This window comes from Heterocephalus glaber, unplaced genomic scaffold (genome assembly GCF_053883595.1).
Source record: "Heterocephalus glaber isolate CG9 unplaced genomic scaffold, H.glaber_assembly_v1.0 deba00001481, whole genome shotgun sequence".
Lineage (NCBI taxonomy): Eukaryota > Metazoa > Chordata > Mammalia > Rodentia > Bathyergidae > Heterocephalus > Heterocephalus glaber.
Window position 1 is genome coordinate 61346829 of NW_028258317.1, and position 18665 is coordinate 61365493.

Sequence of the window (18665 nt, forward strand, 5' to 3'; positions counted from 1 at the left end):
CAAGTTGAACCCCAATTTTTCCAGCACCATTTATTAAAGAGGCTGTCTTTCCTCCAGTGAGGATGTTTGGCTCCTTTGTCAAAGATGTGGTTCCAGCACCTGCCTCACAAGTGCAAGGTCCCGAGCTCGATCCCCGGTACTAAAAAAAAAAAAAAAAAAAAAAAGCGATGAGGGGGCTGAGTGTGTCTGACGTTGTTTCTACATCTTATAATCTGTTCCACTGGTCCTCAGGTCTGTTTCTTTGCCAGTACCACGCTGTTTTTATCACAGTAGCTTTCTGGTATAGTTTCAAGTTGGGAGTTGCGATACCCCCTGCCATGTCTCTGTTGCCTAGAATTGCTTTTGCTATTCTAGGTCTCTTGTTCCAAATGAATTTTTGGATTGTTTTCTCAAGGTCTGTGAAGTATGCTGCTGGGATTTCCATTGGGATTGCCTTGAATCTATACAGTAGTTTTGGAAGTATGGCCATTTTCACTATGTTGATCCTTCCTACCCAGGAGCAAGGGCTATCTTTCCATTTTCTGATATCGTCTTCAATCTCTGTTTTCAGAGTGCAATAATTTTCAGAGAAGAGGTCTTTGATTTCTTTTGTTAGGTTGATTCCTAGGTATTTCAGTTTTTTGGATGCTATTGTAAAAGGAATTGCTTGTCCTGTTTCTGTCTCAGTGAGTCTGTTGTTCATGTAGAGGAAAGCTATTGATTTTTGCATTTTGACCTTGTATCCAGCTTCTCTACTGAATTTGGTTATTAAGTCTAGAAGACTTTTGGTGGAGTTCTTGGGTCTTCTGTATAGAGTATCATGTCATCTGCAAATAATGACAATTTTACTTCTTCATTTCCTATGTTTATTCCTTTCTCTTATCTAATGGCCGTGGCTAATGTTCCCAAAAGTGTATTGAACAGTAGTGGTGATGGTGGACATCCCTTGTCTTGTTCTCAGGGTCCTGTCTTAAAGACAGCACTGCCGAGACTGAGTGAGGAGTACCTGGATCAGTCCTGTCTCCATCGTGCCCAGAAATAGGGGCGCACATCTCATTTTGTTGAGGATTTTCAACACTGCAGGATTTCCTGCTTGTGGTAGAAATCACTTCAGTGACTTGTTTTCTTTACAGTTTTAGAAACTTAGTACTTTGTTTTAATTTGATTTGTTTTTTATGAGGTTGTCCGCCAGGTCAGTTTTTAAATTGCAGAAACCTCATACTGAACAACATTCCAGTTGCAGTAAAACTTAACAAAATTACATTGTTAATGCTGTAGTTTTGGCTTATGGATATGGAAAAGATAAAGTTTTTTGTGTGTCAGTTTTAATTGGGTATATATACATGATTTATTAAAATACCATTCTAGTTCAGCTTACTAATTAATTGTCTTTCTTTTTTATTTTCCGTGGTACTGGGGATTGAATCCTGGGCCTTCTTACTGAGCTACATCCCCATCCCTTTTTTAAAAAATTTTGAGATGAGTCTCTTAAGACACTAAATCGCCCCTGACTGGGCTCAAACTTGCTATCCTCCTGCTTCAGCTTGCCTGAGTGCTGGGATTACGGGTATATGGCACCATGGCTCGGCTTGTTCTTATAATTTTTTATTAGTCCCCTACTGATGGGTTTTCCTTCTAAAAATTATACTTTTAGGCTCTTTGTGTCTGATACTGAAGAATAAATTTCTTTTCTACAGTATAAAATTGTCTTGAGAAAAAATGTTTATCCTGGCTCCTCACTTGATTTATGTGAAATAAATTTAATGAATTAGTGGAAAATTCCAAATATTAACCATAACTATGTATGCTGGAATTCTGTATAGTAACACAGCAAGAATAAGTGGTGTGCTACGTTGCTTTAGGCTTTTAGTAGTAAAAGAGATATATAATGACTTGTTATTTCTGAGAGATCACTTTGATTAGATGTCCTTTAATATTTGGTATTTGATTTATATTACTGCTTACATAATCTTGTCTTCTTAATTCAAGCCATCAGGTTTTCCTGTGACTGTGACAGTAGAGAGTCCTTCATCCTCAGAAATTGATGAGATAGATGATTCTTCAGAAAGTGTTCATGAAGTGCCAGAGCAAACCAGTGTAAAACACGAAGCCTTGCAGGTACAAAACTGTTACTTTCAAAACATAGGGAAGATTATTTCAAACCACAGTTGGTACTTGTTGGACACGTGATTGTGGGAGGACCCTGGTGGCTTGTGGAGGAGTTCTGATTGTCCCTCTCCTAACTCCTGTCCCCTTAAATGGTGCCTTTTCGTAGAACAAGGTGAGAGAAGAATGTGGGAACTCTTAAATAAAAATGAAAACATGTTATCAGTAAGATAGTTTTTTCTTAGAATCATAGAATATTAGAAGAACCTTAATAATCATATAACAAATTCAGGGAAATTAACTACTGTGTGATATAGTCAACTGAATTGAGTGTTCTTATTTTACAAACTAGGAAATTGATGATTGTAGCAGTCTTCTACATTATGTAAAAGGAAAATGTAACTTTGTTTTTGATAAAAGTAAAATTTTGAAAAAGGTTTTCATATTGGTATTCTCTTTTCATAAAATAAAAATAAACTTACGCTGCACTATATTACTTTATAAACCTGACATCAAATATTCCATTCTTTTATTTGTGTGGACAGAGAAGAAAAATTATTTCTATTTATTTTTTTTAATTTTTTTTTTTTTTTCAGTACCAAGGATCAAACTCAGGACCTTAGGCTTGCAAGGCTGGCGGTGGAAGCACGGCTAAATAGCTGGCCCAAAAAATGATCTTTATAATAAATTTCTGTACCTTAAGAAATAGAAGTTTTATTTCCACTTTAATGCAGAGCTGATAATGTGTATTATTATTTGTTTATAAAATCTTTTCCTATACCAGTGTCTTCAAGAGTTTTAGCTAACCTCTGTACCAGACTGTTCAGCGTTTTTGTTTTAATATTTAGATCTTTAATCCATTTTGATTTTAGTTTAGTGCATGGTGAGAGATATGGGTCTAGATTTAATCTGTGGCAAGTTGAAACCCAATTTTTCCAACACCATTTATTAAAGAGGCTATCTTTCCTCCAGTGAGGGTGTATGGCCCCTTTGTCAAAGATTAGCTTGCTGAGTGTGTCTGGAGTTGTTTCTGCATCTTCTAATCTGTTCCACTGGTCCTCAGGTCTGTTTCTTTGCCAATACCATGCTGTTTTTATCACAGTAGCTTTGTAGTGTAATTTCAAGTTGGGGATTGTGATACCCCCTGCCATGTCTCTGTTGCCTAGAATTGCTTTTGCTATTCTGGATCTCTTCTTGTTCCAAATGAATTTTTTGATTGTTTTATCAAGGTCCATTAGTATGCTGCTGGGATCTCAATTGGAATTGCATTAAATCTATATAGCAGTTTTGGAAGTATGGCCATTTTCACTATATTAATCCTTCCTACCCAGGAGCAGGGGATGTCTGTCCATTTTCTGATATCATCTTCAATCTCTCTTTTCAGAGTGCCATAGTTTTCAGAGAAGAGGTCTTTGATTTCTTTCATTAGGTTGATTCCTAGGTATTTCAGTTTTTTGGATGCTATTGTGAAAGAAATTATTTGCCCTATTTTTCTCTCAGTGAGTCTGTCATTCATGTAGAGGAAAGCTATTGATTTTTGTGTGTTGCCCTTGTAACCAGCTACTTGACTGAATTTGGTTATTCAGTCTAGAAGACTTTTGGTGGCATTCTTGGGGTCTTCTATGTAGAGTATCATGTCATCTGCAAATAATGACAATTTGACTTCTTCATTTCCTATCTTTATTCCTTTTATTTCTTTCTCTTGTCTAATTGCTGTGGCTAATGTTTCCAGAACTATATTGAACAAGAGTGGTGATAGTGGACATCCTTGTCTTGTTCCTGATTTTATTGTTAAGGATTTCAGTTTTTGACCATTTAGTATGATATTGGCTCTTGGCTTTTCATACGTGGCTTTGATCAGATTGAGGTAGAGAACATCTATTCCAATTTTTTGTAGGGTTTTTATCATAAATGTATGTTGTATTTTGTCAAATGCTTTTTCTGCATCTATGGAGATAATCATATGGTTTTTGTCCTTGGCTCTATTGATATAGTGTATTACATTGATTGATTTGCATATATTGAACCATCCCTGCATCCCTGGGATGAATCCCACTTGATCGGGGTGTATGATCTTCTTGATGATCTTCTGCATTCTGTTTGCCATTATCTTATTAAGGATTTTTGCATCTGTGTTCATTAGTGAGATTGGCCTATAGTTCTCCTTTTTGGTTGGGTCTTTCTCTGCTTTGGGGATCAAGGTGATGCTTGCTTCCAGGAATGAATTCGGGAGTATTGCTTCCCTTTCAGTTTCATTGAAGAGTTGAAGCAGTAGTGGCAGTAGTTCCTCTCTAAATGTCTTGTAGAATTCAGCAGTGAAGCCATCAGGGCCCGGGCTTTTCTTAGTTGATAAGTTTTTAATTACGTTTTCAATTTCATTGGTTGATATTGGGTTGTTCAGAATTTTTAGGTATTCTTCATTCAACTTTGGTAATTCATATGTATCTAGGAATCTGTCCATTTCTTCTGTGTTGTCCATCTTATTGGCATATAGCTTCTGGAAGTAGGTATTGATGATCCTCTGGATTTCTGCTGGGTCTGTTGTGATTTCACCCTTTTCATTCCTAATTGCATGGATTTGGGCCTTTTCTTTCCTTTTTCTGATAAGGTTGGATAAGAGTTTGTCAATTTTGTTGATTCTTTCGAAGAACCAACTCTTGGCTTCATTGATTTTTCGTATCATTCTCTTATTCTCCATTGCATTGTTTTCTCCTCTGATCTTTATAATTTCCTCCCTTGTATGAGCTTTGGGGTTGTCCTGCTCTTCTTTTTCTAGAAGCTTGAGGTTCAGCATCAGGTTGTTTAATTGGGCTCGTTCTGTTTTCCTAATATGTGTATTCACTGCTGTGAATTTCCCTCATAAGACTGCTTTCATTGTGTCCCATAGATTCTGATATGTTCTATTGTCATTGTCATTTAATTGAAGGAACTGTCTGATTTCTTCTTTAATTTCCTGTGTGACCCACTGGTTATTCAGAAGTGTGTTCAATTTCCATGTGTTTATGAAATTTTTTGAGTTTCTTTTGCTATGGATCTCCAATTTCATTGCACTATGGTGTGATAATATACAGGGGATAACTTCAATTCCTTTGCACTTACTTAACCATGTTCTATGTGTGAGTATGTGGTCTATTTTGGAGAATGACCCATGTGCCGCTGAGAAGAATGTGTATTCTGATTTTGTGGGGTGGAAGACTCTGGAAGCATCTGTTAAGTTCATTTGTTCAAGAGTTCGATTGAGTTCTAGTATTTCATTACTTATTTTTAGTCTAGTTGATCTATCCATTTGTGACAGTGGGGTGTTGAGGTTCCCCACTACAATTGTATTAGTGCATATATGACTTTTCATGTCCGTTAGTATTTGTTTTATATAGTTGGGTGCACTAGTGTTTAGTGCATAGATATTTATGCTTGTCATCTCTTCCTCTTGGATTGCTCCCTTTACAAGGATGTGGTGTCCTTCTTCGTCTCTCTTAATCAGTGTTGGTTTGAAATCTGCTTGATCTACAAAGAGGATAGCTACTCCTGCTTTTTTTCGGGTTCCCATCTCATGGAGTATTGTTTTCCACCCTTTAACTTTCAGTCTGTGAGTTTCCTTTTGAATTAAGTGTGTTTCTTGTATGCAGCATATTGTTAGATTTTGCTTCTTGACCCATTCTGCCAATCTGTTTCTTTTGATTGGTGAATTGACACCATTAACGTTGACGGTTATAACTGAAACGTTTTAACTTGTTATTGCCATGACTTTTTCTTTTTGTTGAATTCTCTGCCTTTACATTTAATTTCTTCTCATGCCAGGTGGGTTCATTTCTGCTTTGCTTCCTGGGGTTGTGATCCTCAATGTCTGTTCCTAGAATATTGTGTAAAATGCTTTGGAGTGCTGGTTTGATATTCATGAAGTTCCTAAGGTGCTCTTTGTCATGAAAGTATCTTATTTCTCCATCCATTTTGAAAGATAGTTTTGCAGGGTACATCAATTTGGTTTGGAGGCTGTTTTCCTTTAGGGTTTGGAATATGTCACTCCAAGCTCTTCTTGCCTTGATGGTTTGTGTTGAGAAGTCTGCTGTGATTCTGATGGGCTTTCCTTTGTATGTGATTTGTTTCTTTTCTCTGACTGCTTGGAGAACTTTGTTCTTCTGTTGAGTTTCTGGAATCTTAACAATTATATGCCTATGTGTAGTTTTTTTTGATGAAGGCTATTTGGAGTCCTATATGCCTCACTTATCTGTATGTCAAGCTCTTTTCCCCTGCTTGAGAAGTTTTCTGCCATTATTTCTGTGAAGAGTTTTTTTATGTCATCTGCACACTCCCCTCTTTCTTCATTGACTCCAATCAGTCTTATGTTATTCTTCTTTGCATCATCTAGCAGCTGCTGGATTGATTTCTCATGTTCCCTTATAATTTTGAAGCAGTTTTTCTTTTCCTGGTCATTAATTGGAGTCTTACCTTCTATATCTGAAATTCTGTCCTCACATTGGCTCATTCTGCTGTGTAGACTTTGAATGGAGTTTTCCATCTCCTGGAAATCTATTTGCATCTGTTTTATGGATTCCATTTGTTTCTCATGTTGGGATTCCGTCATGTTCCTGATCTCCTCTCTAGATTTATTAATCATGTCTTGCACCAGGGGCACAATTTCTCCTGTTATCTGAGAAATTATTTCTGATTTCATTTTTTCCAGATCCCCTTTTGTTGCCAGTTCTGTGGGCCCAGGGGGTTGAGTATCAGAGTGTTCCATCTCATTTCCCTTTGGGGTTGCTGTGGGTGATCTGGAAGTCTGGTTTTGAGACTTATTTATGTGTTTTCTCATTTCGACTGTGGGGGGGGTGCTGTTGGCGCCTGCTCGGATCACGTCCTCTGAGCTGGGAGAGGTGGGACAGGGGCTGGGAGCAGTGGTAGGGATGCTGGCCCAAAAGCCCTTTCCTCTGGGGTGGGAGCAGCGGGAGGGATGGTGACTGGGAAGCCTCTACCTCTGGGCTGGGAGCGGGGGGACTCAGTACCGTGGTCTGGTGGTCCGGTGTCCTCTGCGTCTTTGTAATGTGGAACCAGGTGGCTGTACAGAGGAGCGGGGTGGGGGGGGTTGGTGCTGGTGTCCAGTGGATTGTTGCCGGGGCGCGGGCAGTGACCATCTATCTTTCTAACCTGTATGAACCAGAACACCTTTTAGTAGTGTAAAGAGATGCTTTAATCCTAATGTCAGGCCAAGGGGTGTAAACTGGAACAAATAGGTGCAACTTGTGGTGTGTGGTTAGCCTGCATCCTGTAATTGCAATAATGGAAATAATGTCTCAGTTGGCAAATTTTTTTGCCAACCTGTATATAAGATAATCACTAACTTATTTGGACTTTGTATTTGACACTATTTTTTCCATGTAAAAACTTATGTAATTCTTAGAGTAACTATGCAGTAGGTGCTAATATCATTCGTACTCTTCAGAAAAGGAAGCTAAGATAGAAAAGAAACTTGGTCAAATGCTTCCTAGTTTATTTGGATCAAGGATTTGAGTTCAAGCTGTCTGCATGTTCTTTCAAACACTATTTTATACTGTCTCTCACAAAACAAGAGAACTAGCCAGGCATGGTGGTACATTCCTATAATCCCAGCACTGGAAGGCTGAGGCAGGAGGATCACAAGTTCAAGCCCAGCTTGGACAGCTTAGCAAAACATTGTCTCAATATAAAAAAGGGCTGAGGATGTAGCTCAGTGCAAAGGCTTTGGATTCAATCCCCAGGACAGCAGAACAAAACAAAAAACAATCAAATAACCAGAGAGATTAATTCTGCACATAGACCAGAATACATATGCCTTTTTTTTTTTTTTTTTTTTTTTTTTTTTTTTGAGATAATGAGTTGTAGTCAGGACTGGCCCTGAACTTGGAATCCTACCTCAGCCTCCCGAGTGCTAGGATTACAGGTGTGAACCACCATGGCCCTCTATGTACATACAATTAATTGTGGCAGTGTAAAAGACAAATTAGGAGCAGAATGTAGCAGTGTGTGCCTGTAATCTCTGCTACTTGGGAGGCCGTGGCAGTAGGATCAGAAGTTCCAGGCCAGTCTTGACAACTTAGCGAGACCCTGCCTCGAAAAGAAAATACAGAAAGGGCTGGGATGTACCTCAGTCAGTGGTAGAGTGCTTACCTAGCACGTGCCAAATCCTGGGTTCAGTCACCAGTGACACCACATACACACACACCACTGCCATACACATGCGCATGCATGCACAGAGAGAAAGTTTTGTTGTTTTTTTTGTTTTGTTACCAGGGTTCAAACTCAGGACCTGGAGCTTGCCAGGCAGGCAAGGTGTCACTGAGCTACATCCCAAGCCCTGAGAGAAAGTTTGAAGTAAATCTCACACATTAAAAAGAAATCCAAGTAGCCAATAAACATGGAATAGTATTCAACTGTGTGAGTAATCAAAAAAAAATTAAAACAAATGAGAGATGCCACTGTACTATCAGATTGGCAAAAAATAAAGTCTGTTAGTAGTAGGTGTGATAGGAATCTCACCTCCTGTTTATATGGAGTCAGCACAGTTACTTTTGGAAAGCATTTAACATTGTCTACCAATTAAAGATGTATGACTACCCATGATCCATCACATTACCCCAGGATATATGCACTGGAAAAATTGTTCAACAAGAACAGTCCAACCTGTGACAGCCCAACCTGAAAGCAACTCAGATGCACATTAAGAAGTAAAGATTAGGGGCCGGGGATTTAGCTCAGTGGTTCTGGCACCTGCCTTGCAAGTGCAAGGTTCCAAGTTCAATCCCCAGTACCAAGAAATAAATAAATAAATAAAAAATTAAACTATGTATAGGGCAAGGAAACAAAGTTAAGTAAAGAGAATAAAACTGAATGAATTAGAGTTTTAAGCAGCAATGTATTTAACTTTAAAAGTGAATGAATGAAAGGCTGGGGATTTAGCTCAGTGGTTCTGCTGCCTACTTCGAAGGCACGGGGTCCTGAGTTCAATCCCTGGTACAAAAAGAATGAATGGAGTACAAGAGAATTAGAAAACCCTGCATGCACTGATTCCCTTTACATAAATTAGTAGATAAAAATCAAATTGTTTTGTTAGGAATACACACAGATAAAGGAAATGATCCTCAAGAAAGTGAGGAAGTGTCTAACTCTGGAAGAAAGAGAGGAATTTGTGATAGGGAGAAGTTACAAGAGATTTCAGAGATACCAGAGGTTGTACATATACATTTGGGTGGTAGTTGCATGAGTATTCCTCAACAGTTTTGTTCTATTTACTTTTCAGTATGTGTATCATACTTTACAGTTAAAAACTTTGCTTAAAGAAGTGGTTGCCCCAGGGAACTGAATATGTAAGTTGGGAAGTGACAACTAGCTTTTATGAGCCCTTCTCTACTAATTACATTATATGTTCACTCATTTTGCATTAATTGAACTTACTCTATGTACTAAGAAGTCTTCTAGGTTTTGTGTGTAATTATCAAAAGAACTTTGTGTATGAATTTATCTCCCTTTTTAGATGAGGAAATTAAGGCTTAAGAGTTATTTCACTTCCTCGAGGTTTATAGCTAATAGATACAGCTAGGACTTGCCCTAGAGAACTTGAGTTTAAAAAAATATGCAATCTAGGGGCTGGGGATTTAGCTCAGTGGTTTCACCGCCTGCTGCGCAAGTGCAAGGACCCGAGTTCGATCCCTGGCACCAAAAAAAAAAAAGAACAAATGGAAACAAAAGCTACTTCAAAAATATGTAATCTAAAGACGTTTTTAGCTTATATTAGCAAAGAAATGTAGATTCAAGGAAAAGTGCAGGCTTTCACCTGTTAGAGAAAAACACTCTTTTGACACATGACTCTTGTATTGTCATCGACTTTCTTATTCTTTGTTTTGTTTTTTTGAGACAGGGTCTCACCATGTAGTTTAGATTGGTCTTGAAGGCTGGCCTCGCAGTGATTCTCCACTCCTATGCCTCCTGAGTGCTGAGATCATGGGTGTGCGCCACCACGCCTGGCTTCAATTCTTTATTGCTTGTCTGCTTTGTGGTAGGCATAGGAGGTACTAAGGATAAATGCTTAATCAAATACATTCTGTTTCTTCTCTCCCACCTGAAGTAAGCAACAATGATGGTGCAGGTGATGAGCTCCATTGCTGATAATAGTATAAAATCTTGGAAAAGTTTTGGAAAACAGTTTGAATATAGGTGTCTCAGAGCCTTAAAATTGTTCATTTGCTCTAACCTAAAATTTCTTTTTTCCTTAGTGTATTGCAAGAAACTCATTGTGCAGATGAAGGAGGGAACCCTCTTGCATAAAAGTGACTTTCATCTTGGAGTATTGAAAAGTTAGGAGCAATCTGAATGTTTAGCTATAAAGGAATGATTAAATGAACGAATAAACCTACCCAATGGAATATTTTGTAACCACTTGCAAGTCAGGGTTACAAAAACCCTCTGATCATATTGAGAAACGATTCAATGTTAAATGGGAAAAATTGGACATAAAATTGGATATACAGAATGATGGATGCTGTTTTCCAAGGGAAAAAAAAGCACCTTGGCAATGTGTAGAAGGAAGCTGGAGCAGGTGACAACAAAGAAAATTACCCAAAACTTTGTCATAGTTGTATTTAAGTAGTAGGGTGTTTATTGAGTGATTTTACTTTCTGATTGTTTGCTTCTGTGTTTCCTTACTTCCTCTAAGGAGCATGAATTACTCCATAGAGTACCGGGGAAAGAAATACTTTTTCATAGCAATGTAATGTTATGTTCTAACTCTCTCCACTAGAGGGCGAAACTATTTCATGTAATTTAACTTTGGTGTGTTATTTAGAACAAGAACCGAGTCAAGAATGGAGTTGAGTCTCCAGTTGTGAGGATTTTTTTGGTTTTCATCATTGTTTAAAATTTCTGTGATACAAGTTTGTGTTTGTTTGTTTAGGTTAAGAGTAGAGAAAATTTATTGGGAGAAAGATAGCTTCTGCCTAAGAGAGATAGAAGGGGGACCAGAAAATGGGTTGCCCTTGTGATACGCATTTTAAATGTTAATACCATTATATGAATAGTAAGTAACTTTGCAGTTTCTTTTTGCTTTTTACCATAAAAACTTGGTTGGCTTTAACATTAAGGAATTTGAAAGCCAAGCGTGGTACTCTGGAAGGCTGCAGCAGGAGGATTTTGAGTTCATTCCAACCTCGATAACTTAGCAAGACTGCTCAAAATTTAAAAAGGGTGGGGCTGTAACTGTGAAGGCGCTGGGTTCAAACCCCAATATCCCCCCCAAAATTTTTTTTTAATTATTTGGAGCATTTACTAATTTTCAAACTTTATGTTCTGATTATAAAAGTACATGTTCATTGAGGAAATTTTTGAAAAGTAATGAATTTAATTGAAAAGAAAATCACTACCTTTACACACAACTGGATATTTTATAATCAGCCTTTTTTTCTTAAAAAAAGTATCAATATATTTTGCCATGTTATTTCATACTCTCCTATAGCAAGGAATCTGATTAAGCTTATAGACCATCTTACAAGAAAAATGCACAGAAAAATTTTGAGAATGCAACTCTTAAAACCCATTCATTAATTCTGGTTGAGTCTTTTATATCACCAGGTTATTTTTTTTAGTGGCTTCATAGGAGATTTCTTCATATGAATGTGTTTTATTTAAACTAATGACAGCATGAAACTTTTAGCTTATTTATAGAGTTTATTTTTTTTGTTTTTTGTTTGTTTTTTTTTTAGTACCAGATATCTAACTTGGGTCCTTGAGCTTGCGCAGCAGGTGGCAAAACCACTGAGCTAAATCCCCAGCCCTTATTTGTAGAGCTTAGATAGTTACAGTTCTATGACATTATATCGGTAAATAAAGCCTTGCCCACATCTATGATGATTTCCATAGGGAAATCAGAACTTTTAGTGTAACCTAGAGATTGCTCCAGAAAGTAGTACTAATTTCCTTTCCTGGTGTGGATATCTAACTGTCATATAGATGTATCCAGGGTTAAACTAAATTTTTAAGTTGAAACTCTGTTTAAGTGAACATTCAAAAGCCTTTAAGATATAAATATGTCTTGCTGTTTTCAGAAATATACATTTTCTGTGTATTACTCTGAAATGGCTAATGGTGCAGCAGTAAAAAATATATATATTTTATTTGCAGTAGGAAATAAAAAACAGTAACAGTCATTATTTTGTTCATGAACCTGGGTTTGAGTAGTATACTAATTTTCATTGCTTAAACCTCGGTAGTTGTGGGCCGGGGATTTAGCGCAGTGCTGCTGGGCCTGCCTGGTAAGTACAAGGTCCTGAGTTCAATCTCTGGTACCAAAAAAACCCAAAACTTGGTAGTTTTAAATAGTGCTCATTTCTTACTAGCTCCAGTTCTGTGTTGGAGGCCTAGGCAGGATGTGACTAGGGTGCCTGGTCAGTCTGAATAAGCCAAAGCTGAGGTGTCCACCAGGCTCTTGTCATCTGGAGGCTCTGGGAAAGACTCCCCTTTCAAGCTGATCCCCTGCAGTCAAGACTGAGGCTCCATTTCCTTGCTGCCTGTTCGTCAAGGGACCCTTTCAGCCTCTAGACGCCTCCCTCGACTTTGCATTCCTTGCTCCCACATTGTACCTCTTTAGAGCCGGCAGTGGAAATTCCCGTGTCTGATTCCGCTGCTCTAAGTCTCTTTCAGTAATAGCCTGGTCCCTCTTAATGGGTTGCTTGCATAGGTCGCATCCCCTTAGGATACTCTCCCTATGCCAAGGCCGGTTGCCTTGGGGACGTACTGGCACCTCTTAACAGCAGCGCCTAATTAACGTTTGAGCAGTGAAAGATGATGGTGGTCCCCGGCAGGAAGAAATCTTGGAGGCCATGTTCGCATTCTGCCTGTCACAAGGAGTGACTCTGAACTTTGAAGGAGTTTGGAGCCTTAGTTCCTGAACATGAGTATGCTTACCCTTGTGCATCCTATTTTATTGACATTGGTGAGGGGGAACAGTACCACCTCTGTGACCAAGACCAACACCTGACTTCTTGAAATCAAAGCCGGGCCCTACCAGGGCCCTGAAGTAGTGAGACAACTCTGGATATAGTACTCTGCTTCTCTCTGATTTGGTCCTCTCATCTGTAAGACAACACAGCTAATAATCATATTTTTATAGGATTTTGATGATTAAATTAGGTAATAACTAGAGACTCTTAGAACAGTGTTTGTCATGTAATCAAGTGCTTTGAAAGTATCTCTGTGTGTGTGTGTGTGTGTGTGTGTGTGTGTGTGTGTGTGTTTTGAGATAGGATCTGTATAGCCCATACCAGCCTTGAACTGGCTACATAGCCCAGACTCATCTCAAATTCATGCTCTTCTTTCTCGGCCTCTTGAGTGCTGAGATGACAGGATGACAGGTGTGCACCGTCAGGCCCAGCTGAAAGTCTTTCCTTTTTAAAGCTACCTTTCTGTTAAGCATGTTAATAGGGATTTCTTCTATGAGGAACCTACAAGTAATAGAGTTTTCCTTTCATGGCCTTATTTTTTTTTTCTGATTCACTAACTATATTCTGTTTATTGTCTTTTTATGATGAGCTGTCACAAATCTGTTTTGGAGAGTGGGATTTAAATGAATGTGATGTTCTGATATGTGATATATTTTGATAATTTCACTAGCATGATACAGTACTGTAAATAATACACTTATAATCCTGAGAGTTTATTTGGTGCCCCTAAATACTTGGTGGAATCTGTAGCTGAGACAACTTTCAGGGGTCATAGTGTGAATTAATTACAGTATTTGCTCTTTCTCCATTCTAGGAAAAACTGGACGATTGCCTAAAGCAGTTGAAGGAGGAAAGAGTAATAAGGCTTAAGGCTGATAAACGAGTCAGTGAGGTAAATAAAAGTCTTATATTTTGACAGTTGTTTTTTTGTTTTGTTTGGATTTTTTTTTTTCGGTACTGGTGATCTAACTCGGGACCTTGTGCTTGCCAGGCCGGGTCGGTGCTGCTGAGCTACATCTTCAGGTGTTTGAATTTGATTTTAAGATATACACACAAAATAGGAAGAAAAGAGGCAAAGGGAAGGGGAAGTGGGAAGAGTAGGGGAAAGGAAAGAGGGGAATGGAATTAATATGAGAAAACGAAAAAATGGAAACAAAGTCTTTGTAAATAGGGAGGGGTGGAGGGGTTGAAGGGAGGGCAGGGGAAGGGGGCAAAAATAAGAACCAAGAGAGATTATGTAAAGGTGCAAATTTCCAGTGATGAATGTCATTATGTTGTACACCTAAAATGTACCAATAAAAGGATATACAAAGAAAAAAGATATACACACAACCTTTATAAACTTTAAAGTAAGAAAATAGCAGTGTATTACAAATCGGTTGCTCTGTGTTAACCTTTGTATTTATTCATCTAATTCCAAGAAGCATGATTTTTTTTGGTACTGGGGATCGAACTCTGGTCCTTGCACTTGCAAGGCAGGCAGCAGAACCACTGAGCTAAATCCCTGGCCCAAGAAGCATTGTTTTTTTTGTTTTTTTTAAGAAGCATGTTTTTTAAAAAATATAAATGTAGTCTTCCCCCACTGGGCTTTTATATGACTGCATCTTATTTCTGTTCATGAAATATACTTATTAGGCTTTATTGTATATATAGTAACATAAAGCATGCCGATGAGACTATCTACTGATAGTGAGTTAGCATAGTGAATAAGAATGCAATGAAAGTTAAAAATCTGTGCTCTTGAGTAATAAATTGAACTAATGTGCATGAAAGCTAGACAGTTCTGCATAAGTAGAATTTATTATTGCAAAGAGTTTCTGGAAGAATTTTTGGCAGTATGTGCATTTGGTTGAAAGACTCATTCAGTAAATATTTGAGCACATGATTGTATAAAGCAAAAAAGAGCGTCATGGATGAAATGACCTTTCTGAGAAATACATTGGGCTTTTATGTGGTCTTAGATGAACAAATGATGAGAAAGAGGAGTGTGGAGGGTAATATTTTCAAGAAGCCGAGGGGGAGGGAATGTTGGTAGTTGTGCAGTTAATAAGTTAGGTGCACTTTAGGACTTTCAGATGTAAAAATTATCCTTGCTAAATCCTTAATATTCAGCAGAAATGTAATATGCATTCCTCAAATCAGACCATATTTCATTTTTTAATTCAAGAAGACCATTAGGAAGCTGATTTTCTTACATAAAATGATCTGAATTTAACCATTTAGGAATGTGATCTTTTTGAAAGATCATTAATGAAACAATAAATTTGACTTATGTACCTAAGTGTTATACAGGAAATTTTGTCAGTTGTCTTCAGATTTTGATTGTTAGGTAATAGTTATTGTCTTTAATGGTAAAGAGTTAGATTAATTACAAATTAATCACATTTTTTTAAATGTTTAGTTTTGTTACTTAAAAATTGTTTAGATGACAATGAGAGACAATAATATCATCCATTTTCACCCTTCTTTTGCAGCTAGAAAATGAAAATGCCCAATTAAGAAATATAAACTTCTCTTTGTCTGAAGCCCTTCATGCACAGTCGTTGACAAACATGATCCTGGATGATGAAGGTGTTTTGGGAAGCATTGAGAATTCTTTTCAGAAGTTCCATGCTTTCCTGGATCTTCTTAAAGATGCTGGGTTAGTTTGTTTGTCTCTAGGGTATTCTTCCCATCGTGATTTTAATAGTAGTTTGCAGAGGAGCTTGAGCATTGTCCTATTTTCCATAAGCCATGTATGTTGTGTGATTATACCTAAGTTATATGCTTGACTTTTTAAATGGAGAATTTATTTTTTAAAAGAAATGTAAATTGGCAAACCTGCCTTGGTAAACAGCCCATTGAAAGAAAGGTAACCTGTACTTAGAGTAATTAGTAGGAATAATTCTTGTTTAAAAGTAAATTAAAGCTAATTTTAATCAAAATATTTATAAAAATTTTCTTGCATTTTATTCCTTTTGCTTGTTAAATTAAGTTTGAATTATATGCCATTAGAAGAACATTCTAGACATTAGAATAGCTAATAGTCTGTGGAGGTTAGGTCGCAGGTTCTCAAGCAGGAATGATTTTGCTGAGGAAGTTGGAAATAGTTGATGGAGTGGTTTTCAATAAGAAAATAATTTGGTGCTAGGAACAAGCACATCATTAGAAACGAGAAAAAAATGGGAAAATGTGTGGAGATGGAGACGGGTGTGCACTAGCTAGAGAGTGCATTTAAAGTGGAGGAACAGTCAAGGACACACAGGCAGGTGGCATGGAGCATATTCTTGAGGCCAGTAGGGGGTGCTGAGTGATCTGAGCGCACAGCACAAATATGGGAGGGTCTGACCAAGAGGGAGAGACAGCAGGCTGTGGTCTGGAGTAGGACACGGCTTCTGAGATTTTTGCATTTAATGTGCACACCTATTCCATGCTTGTAGGTGTGGGGGAATCTGAGATCTCCTGGGGTGGTAACCACTGTCTTTCCTTTTTGTGCAGACTTGGGCAGCTTGCCACAATGGCTGGAATAGATCAGTCAGATTTTCATTTATTAGGTCGTCCCCAGATGAATTCTACTGTTAGTGATCCACCTGAAGAAGAAAAGAAGGCACTTGAAGAAGAGAGACCTGATCCAAAGCAGAGTGCTGTAGGACAAATGCAAAATATCCAAGTAAGTGGACAGAACAGAACTCAAGCGACTCAAGAGTGATTAGCAGAAAGGGAATTAGCTGGTCAGGGAGAGAATACTAGTGAACCATCTCAAAGTATTGCCTTGCTTGAAGGCTAGAAGTATATTCCTAGGCCTTCCCAAGTCTGAAATTAGTAAGCTTGTTTCCATGTTAAGGTATTGTAAATAAGAAAACCTGTTGTGACAATTTATGATGTAAATCAGAGTATCCTCTGTAAAAGAAAGAAATGAAAGTTTAGAGAAAATATTCCAAATTTGAAATTTTGTAAACGTCTATTCTATTCATATTTCATCTAGGTTTCTATTTGCATGCAGTCAGCTTACAATGAAGGAAAACTAATGAAGGTACAAGTAATGATGCAGATAACGCTTAGAAATGAGTAATCCAGACGTAACTAACTGGCAGTGTGTGACGAGCAGTAGGATTGGGAGAGGAGAACCTGCTGCTGCAGACTCCCCTGTTGCCTTTGCTCTCCCTTTCTGGACCCCACCTCCCACCCCTCAGCCTCAGACTGCTCTTGGGAACTGACAATGAGACATGCATTGGATACTGCAAATATGTGTAGGTAGTATAGGAAAGAAAGTACTTTTTTAGGCAGTAGTGTGTTTTTAATGAGAGAAAAGGAAATGCATCATAATTACACAAAAGTATAAAAGTGTGATAAATCTAGCTCTGAATGTAGCTAACTTTTGAGTGGAGAATCACTTGGCAAGATATAATGGGGGGGGGGGGTGTGACCCTAAAGTGTTCTCAGTAATGAACTGACTGTTTAGTGATAAGATCACAGAGTAGCACTGAAGTTTTAAAGTCTTCTTTTTAATACTTAGCTTTATTCATGACTGGATTTTGTTGTTTTTCCCTCTAGTTTCAGAAAATTACAGGTGATGCTAGAATTCCTTTGCCTCTTGACTCTTTCCACATCCCAGTTTCTACTCAGGAAACCATTGTAACTTCCAGAGACAACCTGGGAACCCCAAACCCTGAGCAGCAGCAGCAGGACTCTTTTGAAGGATTCATTGCTAGAACATGTTCTCCTTCAGCAGATAAGATTGCTGGAACTGGAGACGAGGAGTTGTCTAGAAATAGCAGATCACCTTCAGAGAAAATGACCAGAGCAGGTGACAATACCAAAAAACACTCTGCTAAGAAACATCCTGGAAAGGACCTACATTCCTATTCTGACTCTTCTATAAGCTGGAAAAACAAAGGAACTAAGGAAAATGTTTCTTTAGTTAATGAACCAATCAAAAGTGAGTCTTGGAAAAAACATATTTCTGTCAAGAAAGAAAGTAGAATAGTAACTGTTTCATCCAAGACAAATAAAAGTAAAAACAATCCACTAGAACATTCTGAAAGTGATACTCTTGGATCCGACTCTGAAATTCAAGAAAGCATCCATTCTCTATCACGTTTGACATAGGTTTAACCTTTGAATTATGTTTTTGCCTTCCAACTTTAATAAATTTTCTCATGTTTTTATTATGGCATATGGTGTCTTAAAATACAGGATTAGAAGCCATTATAGGAAGTTTTTTTATATATGCTTTTTATTATAATGAAACTTTTAATGTGTTCTTCCTTTTGACACTTTGCACCATTCATTCAACAAATATTTACAGAGGGCCTGATGTGTACAACATTATTCTGAGTGATGTGGCTTTCAGCAACAAAGCAAAGCTTGTATCTTCTTGGAACTAATACTATGGAGGGAGAAAGTAACAACCAATCAGAGGAAAGGGACCAGAAAACCATGAGAGTGAATAAATGGAATAGTTTTACCATTTGATTCAAAATGCAGGAATGTAAATCACAGAGCCAGAAGCCATTGATGTGCCCTAATTTATAACCAGAGCGGCAAACATGTACCTACATACACACTTACCTGTGTTTACGGATTAGAGCAACCCTACAAACAGCTCAGGAAACTTATCGTGCCCATTTTATAGATGAG

General features: G+C 37.9%; 1 protein-coding gene across 5 annotated transcripts in view; it reads left to right on the forward strand.

Annotated features, from left to right (window-relative positions):
• Cep78 (centrosomal protein 78) overlaps positions 1–18193 on the forward strand; it is a 40535-nt gene extending 22342 nt beyond the window's left edge. For 3 of the 5 annotated variants that reach the window (XM_004862541.3, XM_087184140.1, XM_021242735.2), the window contains 6 exons: positions 1969–2097; positions 13861–13938; positions 15521–15687; positions 16524–16695; positions 17011–17058; positions 17580–18193. In XM_004862541.3, coding sequence (XP_004862598.2) covers positions 1969–2097; positions 13861–13938; positions 15521–15687; positions 16524–16695; positions 17011–17058; positions 17580–18134 — 1149 coding nt within the window. In that variant the 3' untranslated portion in view covers positions 18135–18193. The remainder of the gene's footprint in view (positions 1–1968; positions 2098–13860; positions 13939–15520; positions 15688–16523; positions 16696–17010; positions 17059–17579) is intronic. The other 2 variants (XM_004862543.3, XM_087184141.1) reach the window with 1 other exon arrangement.
• Positions 18194–18665: the final 472 nt, after the last annotated feature.